The sequence below is a fragment of the Rhinopithecus roxellana genome, chromosome 16 (genome assembly GCF_007565055.1).
Source record: "Rhinopithecus roxellana isolate Shanxi Qingling chromosome 16, ASM756505v1, whole genome shotgun sequence".
In the NCBI taxonomy this organism is placed as follows: domain Eukaryota; kingdom Metazoa; phylum Chordata; class Mammalia; order Primates; family Cercopithecidae; genus Rhinopithecus; species Rhinopithecus roxellana.
In genome coordinates, this window is record NC_044564.1 from 86,008,658 (window position 1) to 86,018,124 (window position 9,467).

The 9,467-nt window shown below is 40.7% G+C and overlaps 1 protein-coding gene across 1 annotated transcript in view; it reads left to right on the top strand.

Moving 5' to 3' along the window:
• Positions 1-9,467, top strand: part of LOC115893891 (dual specificity protein phosphatase CDC14B-like) — a 36,719-nt gene that overhangs the window by 26,566 nt on the left and 686 nt on the right. The window contains exons 5-6 of the mRNA XM_030919184.1: positions 2,260-2,347; positions 2,643-2,873. Coding sequence (XP_030775044.1) covers positions 2,260-2,347; positions 2,643-2,873 — 319 coding nt within the window. The remainder of the gene's footprint in view (positions 1-2,259; positions 2,348-2,642; positions 2,874-9,467) is intronic.

The window sequence follows — 9,467 nt, forward strand, 5'->3', positions numbered from 1 at the left end:
CGCCTGGCTAGATTTTTGTATTTTTTAGTAGAGACGGGGTTTCACCGTGTTAGCCAGGATGGTCTCGATCTCCTGACCTCGTGATCCGCCCGTCTCGGCCTCCCAAAGTGCTGGGATTACAGGCTTGAGCCACCGTGCCCGGCCAACTGAACTATTTTTTCAATTTCAGGTACTAATGACACTCAGTTGTTACTGTGATGTACCAAAGATGTAAGAATACATTGTAGGATTCTTTAGGGCCAACCCTGTCTTGACTTCTCTGACAGCAGTCCATTTCTAAAGTACAATGGATGTTTAGCACCTTAAACCTACAGAATATAGCTAAATTATTAACACCTTTTTTGTGGCTGTCCTTTAAACATTTGAAGCAAGTTACTTTGTCTAGGTAAGCAAAACTGCTAAAAACACTAGTTGGTATTTGTTCCTTTTGTAGTGATGCCTTTGTATGCTGTTAATGAATAATATAGGCACCAAGTAACTCCCCTGTCACCACTGTAGAGATTGGAGGGTCTGGCCGGGGGGGTAGCAGGGGCACACCACAGATGTCTTCACCTCCATGAAGCTGTGTGGTAACACAGGGAACTGTTTAGGTTCCCATACACCAGTTTTGTTCAGTTATTATAGTGTATTTAGAAATTGGTGATAGTGTCTTTCATTGATTCTACAATGCCCATTTTTTCCTGTTTCAGCTCCTCCGAATTCAGGATGTATCTTAATTAACGGCATCAGCAATTCAGTGAAATCTAGTTGTTGCCAACAACTCATCACGAGTTTCTTATTTAAAAGTCCGGATTTCTGATTTCACTTTAAAATTGGAATATCTGGCAACAACTGCCCTCATTCCTGCTTTGACCTTTTCTTCTTCTTCTTCTTCTTCTTCTTCTTCTTCTTCTTTTTTTTTTTTCAAGAGATAGGGTCTCACTATGTTGCCCAGGCTGGACTCAAATTCCTGGGCTTACGTGATCCTTCTGCCTCAGTCTCCTAAGTAGCTAGGACTACAGGTGCACGCCACTGCACCCAGCTGCTTAGACCTTTGTATTATGGAACATGGGCTGACTGATTCCCCATGTTGATCATTAAGACCAGTAAGCTGGTGTGGGGTTACCTGCCTGGTCCCTGAAGAGGTTCAAGAAACTCTGTTACTGACTCATTTTTAGGTACATGTAGAAACACCCTAATTGCAAAGCTAATTTATCTGTTGTTTTTAATCACGAGTTGTCTCCTTCTCCACTATAAAGTATCTTCTACTTCCTGCTTAAGTATCTCTTATCCATTTCATTAAGAGAGAAGTTTCTATTATTGTTCAATTTGAACTGTATCTATGTTATAATAGTAATGGTAACTCAATCCAAAGGACCTAATAACAGGAAGTAACGTGTCTTATATATCAGTTCATATTTGTTTTTTTCTAGGGACATACTGTGATCTCGGTATAGTTGTAATTTTGAGTTTCCTGGTGGGTTTAGTGAATTTATTTATTATTTTTATTATTTTTATTTTTTGAGACGGAGTTTTGCTCTTGTTGCCCAGGCTGGAGTGTAGTGGCACCATCTCGGCTCACCACATTCTGCCTCCTGGGTTCAAGCGATTCTCCTGCCTCAGCCTCCCAAGTAGCTGGGATTACAGGCATGCACCACCATGCCCGGCTAATATTGTAGTTTTAGTAGAGACAGGATTTCTCCAGTTGGTCAGGCTGATCACGAACAAATGAACTTTTTAAATTGGTTGCCTTATTAAATAGCTAGGAAAATAGTGGAGAGACAGTTTCTGTAAGTAGGTAAGTAAGTAAATATTGGGAAGCCAGAAACCTAAGTAGTTTTTCAAAAATCCTTTGTTTGTGGAGTCAAGATTACTCATGTTGGAAACCAGTTAGTCATTCAGGAAAACAGGGAAGTTCCCAGATTCCTTATACTGGAAAAGTTTGCTTGCTTTCTTATTAATTAGCAGCAACGAAATGAGAATTGATTCAGATAAAATAGCCAAATAGTTAGTATATTTGTGTGGCAGCAGTCAGCTCTATAGTCCAAGGGCTGATACCCTAGCAATGAAACACTGTTAAAAGAAGGTGATTGGGACCAGGATATATGTCCATTCCCTAGATATACTTAAAGCAGGGCAAATTGAGATTCGTGTCTCATGGCAATTTGTAAACAGCTTTTCCGCTAAAGCAGATGAGTTTGAAGTCCTTCAGAGACTCAGTCTTGAGTAGAGAGGTTGTGGGGAGTTTAAAAATGAATTGTGCTGGTCTTCCCCTTGCAGAAAGCAGAAAATGGAGATTTAAATTGGATAATACCAGACCGATTTATTGCCTTCTGTGGACCTCATTCAAGAGCCAGACTTGAAAGTGGTATGTGAAATTATGGCATCAATCTCATTTTGTTATTGAGAGTATCTATCCTGTATTTTTTTTTGAAAGAGTTACACCAAGCTTGACCAAGGGTTAATTATTTAAGCATACTTGGTCATTTCAGTAGATCATTCTGACTGGATTTTAACTTACTTTTTGTTTTGTTTTTTACAGTTATAATCAATTTAGTATTTAATTCCCAGTCCAGATACTGTTTCCGCTCAATTACAGGTGAAACTATTAGCCGTTGTTTTCTTTATGTGTTTTACAAGATCTGGTGCATTTCTTTATGTAGGTTACCACCAACATTCTCCCGAGACTTATATTCAATATTTTAAGAATCACAGTGTTACTACCATTATTCGTCTGAATAAAAGGATGTATGATGCCAAACGCTTTACGGATGCTGGCTTCGATCACCATGATCTTTTCTTTGCGGATGGCAGCACCCCTACTGATGCCATTGTCAAAGAATTCCTGGATATCTGTGAAAATGCTGAGGGTGCCATTGCAGTACATTGTAAAGGTACGTTTCTAGGGGTGGTTAAATAATAGTATACGGTATGAGTATATGAATATGTAGAAACAGACCATATTCATTTAGTTTATGTGTCAGAACACGAAACTGCCTTTATTTTTAGAGTGCCATTAAACCTTTGATTTATTCATCAAATATTTATTGAGCGCATACTCTATTGTTAAGTTCTAGGATACATCAATGTGTAGCGTAGACTGTAAGAGCCTGTCTTTATGGAAACTATTCTTAACAAGTTGCTCTGTTTTCAGCAATTATAACAGTGCCTGGCACTTAATAGATATTTTTTGAATAAATGAATGACTATACAATAATACATGGTATGAAGGTAGTGGGATTTATTTAACTCTCTTTGTTAGTTAATTAAGAAACAAGGAGTATAGTTTTGTTAAAAAAAATCCAATATTGGATAATAAGCTCAGCAAGCCTTGGGGAAAGGGGGAGACTGATCTCCAGAGTTACTGCTGTATTTGTAGTTTAAAATATAATGACAAAACATCACATTTCAGTTTTTATTGAAAAATCATAAGGTATACAAAGAAACAGGGAAGTGTAGCCTATACAAAGGGAAGAAATACATCCCGGCCGGGCACGGTGGCTCACACCTGTAATCCCACCACTTTGGGAGGCCAAGGTGGGTGGATCGCCTGAGGTCAGGAGTTTGAGACCAGCCTGACCAACATGGTGAAACCCCATCTCTACTAAAAATACAAAGAAATTAGCTGGGTGTGGTGACGGATACGTATAAGCCCAGCTAATCGGGAGGCTAAGGCACAAAAATCACTTCAACCTGGAAGGCAGAGGTTGCAGTGAGCCGAGATTGTGCTACTGCACTCTAGCCTGGGTGATAGACAGAACAAAAAAAAGAAGAAGAAATAAATCCACAGAAACTGTCCCTGAGAAAGATCAGACTGTGGACTTAGTAGGCAAAATTTTTAAATAACCATCTTAAAGATACCCAAGAGTTAAAAGAAAACGTGGGAAAAGTCAAGGAAACGATCTATGAACAAAATGTTAATAACCAGTTATAAAAAGAACACCAAAAAGAAATTCTGGAAATGAAATGTACTATAACTGAGATGAAAAATTCACTGGAGGGATTCAGAAGCATATTTGAGCAGGCAGAAGAATCAGTGAGTGTGAAGACAGAACCATTAAAAAACTAGCAAGTCTGAGGAACAGGAAGAATAAAGAGCATAAGATAAATGAACAGAATCTAAGGGACCTCTTGAGACATGCCCAAGTCGACCAAGATACAGATTGTGGGAGTTCCAGAAGGAGAAGAGAAATAAAGGAGCAGACAGATGATTTGGTTGAAAACTCCCCAAATGTGATATATGCAAGAATATCCAAGAAGCTCAACACACTCCAAGCAGGATAAACTCAGAGGCCCACGTGAACATGCATTATAATCACGCTGTAACGACAGAGACACTCTTGAAAGCAGCAGGAGAGAAGTGACCTACCACATACAGGGGATACATCCTCTGAGATTGTGAGCAGATCTCTCATCAGAAACGTCGGAGGCTAGAAGGCAGTGGGTTGATATATTCAAAATGCGTAAGTGGGAGAAAACCTGTTAAGAATTCTACATCTGGCAAAACACCTTCAAAAATAATGGAGAAATTAAGACAGTGCCAAGGCAATCAATTTGCCTTTCTGATAAAGGCAAATACATGGACCATTATAAAAGCTAGTATTATCGTAACAAGGTAATTTGTAAAATATTATTACTGTGACTTGTAATTATTGTAACTTGCAAAAAACAAATAGAAAATCTGAATAAACCCCTAACTAGTAAGGAGATTAAGTATCAAAACCTCCTGAGAAGCAAAACCTTGGACGTAGTAACATCGCCAGTAAATTCTACCAAACACTTAAGCGAGAGTTTTTCATCCCTAGATCTGATCTGCAAGAAATACTAAAGGCAGCCTTATAGGTTGAAATGAAAGCACACTAGACAGTAACGCACAGCCGTTGGAGAAAAGGAATAAAGATTTCTGATAAAGGCAAATACAGGGACCACTATAAAAGCTAATATTATTGTAACAAGGTAATTTGTAAAATATTATTACTGTAACTTGTAATTATTGTAACTTGCAAATATTATAATATGTAAATTATTGTAATTTGTAAAATAATTTGTAGTTTGCAAGTAGTATAATTGTACATTATTGTATACAAAAAATTGCAAGTACTATATTACTGTAATTTGTAAAACAGAGAGTAGAAACCAGTAGAGAAAATCAACAAAACCAGGGTTGGTTCTTTAAGAAGAATAACAAAAATGATAAACCTTTAGCCAGAATGATGAAGTAGAAAAGGAAGAAGACTCAAATTGCTAAAATTAGAAATGAAAATGGCGTTACTACTGATACTATGGAAATAAAACTGATCAGTAGTGTAAAAGTGATCAGTATTGTAGGACAACAAATGGGATAATCTACATGAAATGGACAAATTCCTGGAAAAACAAAATACCAGAACTAAATCATAAAGAAAATCTGAACAGACCGCTAACGAGTAAGGAGATTAAGTATCCAAAACCTCCTGAGAAAGCAAAGCCCAGGGCATGATAGCATCACCAGTAAATCCTACCAAACGCTTAAAAGACTAAAACCAGTCCTTCTCAACCCCTTCAAAAATGTGGGGAAAGGAACACTTTCTAACTCAATAAGGCCAGCATTACCCTGATACCCCAAACAAAAAGAGACTGCAAGATAACCGTAGGCCAGTATCACTTACGAACATCGATGCAAAAACCTTGAACAAAATACTAGCCAGTGGAATTCAGCAGCATATTTAAAAGGGTTGTGTACCATGACCAAGTAGGATTTATCCCATGATTACAAGAGTGGTTCACCGTATGAAAATCAATCAATGTAATATACCACGTTAAGGACAAAAACCACACGATCCTCTCAATGCACAAAAAGCATCTGACAAAAGTCAATACCCTTTTGTGATAAAAACACGGTGCAAACTAGGTATAGAGGGAGATTACCTCAACATAAGAACCATATGTGAAAAGCCCACAGCTAACATCCTGAAAGCTTTTCCTCTGAGCCCATGAAGAAGACAAGGATGCTTGGTTTTGTGGCGTCTGTTTAATATGGTAATGGAAGTTCTAGCCAAAGCAAGTAAGAAAAAAAAAAAAAAACATCGAAATTGGACAGAGGGAAGTAAAATTATCTGTTTGCAGATGATATGACTTATATGTATTATAAAGAAAACCCTGGGCCAGGTGCAGTGGCTCATGGCTGTAATCCTAGCACTTTGGGAGGCCAAGGCTGGTGGATTGCCTGAGCTCAGGAGTTCAAGACCAGCCTGGACAACACAGTGAAACCCCGCCTCCACTAAAATAACAAAAAAAAAAAAAAAAAAAAAAAGCCGGGCGAGGGTGCATGTGCCTGTAGTCCCAGCTACTTTGGAGGCTAAGGCAGGAGAATTGCTTGAATCTGGGAGATGGAGGTTGCAGTGAACCAAGATCATGCCACTGCACTCCCAGCCTGGGGACAGAGCAAGACTCTGTCTCCAAAAAAAAAAAAAAAAAAAAAAAAAAAGGAAAAGAAAACCCTCAAGATTACACCACACACACCCCACCAAGCCCCGCTAGAACTAATAAATGAGTTCAGCAAAGAAGTGGCAGCATATAAGCCCTGACAATAAAAATCTAAAAAAGAAAACTAAGAGTACAGTTTCATTTGTAATAGCGTCAAGAAGAATCAAATAGTGGGGAATTAACCAAGGAAATGAAAGATTTGTTTAAAAAACATTTTTGAGAAAAATTAAAGAAGATATAATTAAATGTAATAACATCATATTTGTCCACTGGGTGACTTAATATTGTTAACATGTCAGTATTGCCCAAAGAGATAGACAGATTCAATGCAAGCCTGTCAAAACTCCAACATTGCTTACAAAAATAGAAAAATGATTCTGAAATTCATTTGGGAATCTCAAGAGATGGCAAATGGCCAAAACAATCTTGAAAAGGAATAAAAAGTTGGAGGACTCACTTTCTGGTTTCAAAACTTCATCATACAGGTTGGGCATGGTAGCTTAACACCTGTAATCCCAGTACTTGGGGAGGCTGAGGCAGAAGGATTGCTTGAGCCAGGAGTTTTAAGACCACCCTGGACAACATGGCAAAACCTATCTCTACTAAAAAATACAAAAATTAACTGGGCATGGTGGTGTGTACCCTGTAGTCCCAGCTACTCAGGAAGCTGAGATGGGAGGATCCCTTGACCCTGGGAGGTTGAGGCTGCAGTGAGCCATGATTGTGCACTCCAGCCTGGGCGACATAGTGAGACCCTGTCTCAAAAAAAAAAAAAAAAAGCTTGGTACAAAGCTATATCAATCAAGATGGTGTGGTACTGGCATAAAGACAGATATAAAGACCAGTGAGCTAGAATAGAGAGCTCAGAAATAAATCCTTGTGTATGTGGTCAAATGACATTCAAGAAGGATACAGACACCACTCAGTGGAGAAAGGACAGTCTTTTCAATAAATGGTGCTGGCGAAACCTGATATCCACATGTAAAAGAATGAAATTGGACCCTCACGTAACACCATATACAAAAAAATTAACTCAAAGTGGATCAAGGACCTAAATATAGGACCTAAAAACTATAAAAGTCTTAGAAGAAAAAAGAGGGCGAAAACTTCATGACATTAGATTTGGCAGTAATATGACACCAAAGGCAATGACAGTAAAAGAACAGAACAATTGGGCTATATAAGAATTTAAAACTTTGTGCACCAAAGTGTACTATCAGCAGTAGTAGTAACAAGTTAACCACCATGGATTGGAGAAAAATATTTGCAAATCACATCTGCTAAAAGGATTACATCCAGAAGATACAGAGAAAACTCCTAAAAACTGCAACAAAACCCAGTTCATAAACGGAAAAGGATTTGAACACACATTCTCCAAAGGTATAAAATGACAGTAAGCACATTCAAAATTCCTTAGCATTTTTGACTTGTAGGGAAGGTCAAAAATCACAAACCACAGTGAGATACCACTTTACACCCATTGGGATGGCTGTGATCTAAAAAGAACAAAAACACATCACCACCAGAAATACAAGTGTTGGTGAAGATATAGAGAAATTAGAAGCCTTGTGTACTGCTAGTGGGAATATAAACAATACAGCTGCTATGGAAAATGGTGTGGCAGTTCCTGAAAAAATTAATGTCATTCAGTAGTAGGTGGTTATAGCCCAGAAACAATTGACAGCAGGGATGGGAACAGATATTTTTACACCCGTGTTTATAACAGCGTTCTTCTTCTCCTTCTCCTTCTCCTTCTTTCTCCTTCTTTCTCCCTCCTCCTCTCCTCTTCTTCTTCTTCTCCTCCTCCTCCTCCTTTTTCTTCTTCTTCCCTCCTCCTTCTCCTCCTTCTCCTCCTCCTTCTCCTCCTTCTCCTCCTTCTCCTTCTTCTTCTCCTCCTCTCCTCCTCCTCTCCTCTCCTTCTCCTCCTCCTTCTCCTCCTTCTCCTCCTTCTCCTCCTTCTCCTCCTTCTCTCCTCCTCTCCTCCTCCTTCTCCTCCTCCTTCTCCTCCTTCTCCTCCTTCTCCTCCTCCTCCTCTCCTCCTCCTTCTCCTCCTCCTTCTCCTCCTTTCCTCCTTCCTTCTCCTCCTTCTCCTCCTTCTCCTCCTTCTTCTTCTTCTCTCCTTCTCCTCCTTCTCCTCCTTCTTCTCTCCTCCTTCCTCCTCCTCCTCCTCCTTCTTTTCTCCTCCTTCTCCTCCTTCTCCTCCTTCTTCTTCTCCTCCTTCTCCTCCTTCTCCTTCTCCTCCTTCTCCTCCTTTCTCCCTCCTCCTCCTTCTCCTCCTCCTCCTCCTTCTCCTCCTCCTCCTCCTTCTCCTCCTCCTCCTCCCCTCCTTCTCCTCCTCCTCCTTCTCCTCTCCTTCTCCTCCTTCTCCTCCTTCTCCTTCTTCTTCTCCTCCTCCTTCTCCTCCTTCTCCTCCTCCTCCTCCTCTCCTCCTTCTCCTCCTCCTTCTCCTCCTTCTCCTCCTTCCCTCCTCCTTCCTCCTCCTCCTTCTCCCTCCTTCCTCCTTCTTCTCCTCCTCCTTCTCCTCCTCCTCCTCCTCCTTCTCCTCCTCCTTCTCCTCCTCCTTCTCCTCCTTCTCCTCCTTCTTCTTCTCCTCCTCTCTCCTCCTCCTCCTCCTTCTCCGCCTCCTCCCCTTCTCCTCCTCCGCCTCCTCCTTCTCTCCTCCTCCTCCTCCTCCTCTCCTCCTCCTCCTTCCCTCCTCCTCCTCCTTCTCCTCCTCCTCCTTCTCCTCCCCTCTCCTCCTCCTCCTCCTTCTCCTCCTCCTCCTTCTCCTCCTCCTTCCTCCTCCCCTCCTCCTCCTTCTCCTCCTCCTCCTCCTCCCCTCCTCCTTCCCTCCTCTCCTCCTTCTCCTCCTCTCTCCTCCTCTCCTCCTCTCCTCCTCCTCTCCTCCTTCTCCTCCTCCTCCTTCTCTCCTCCTCTCCTCCTTCTCCTCCTCCTTCTCCTCTTCTCCTCCTTCTCTCCTTCCTCCTCTTCTCTTCTTTTCTTCTTCTTCCTTTTTTTTTTGAGATGGATTTTCACTCTTGTTT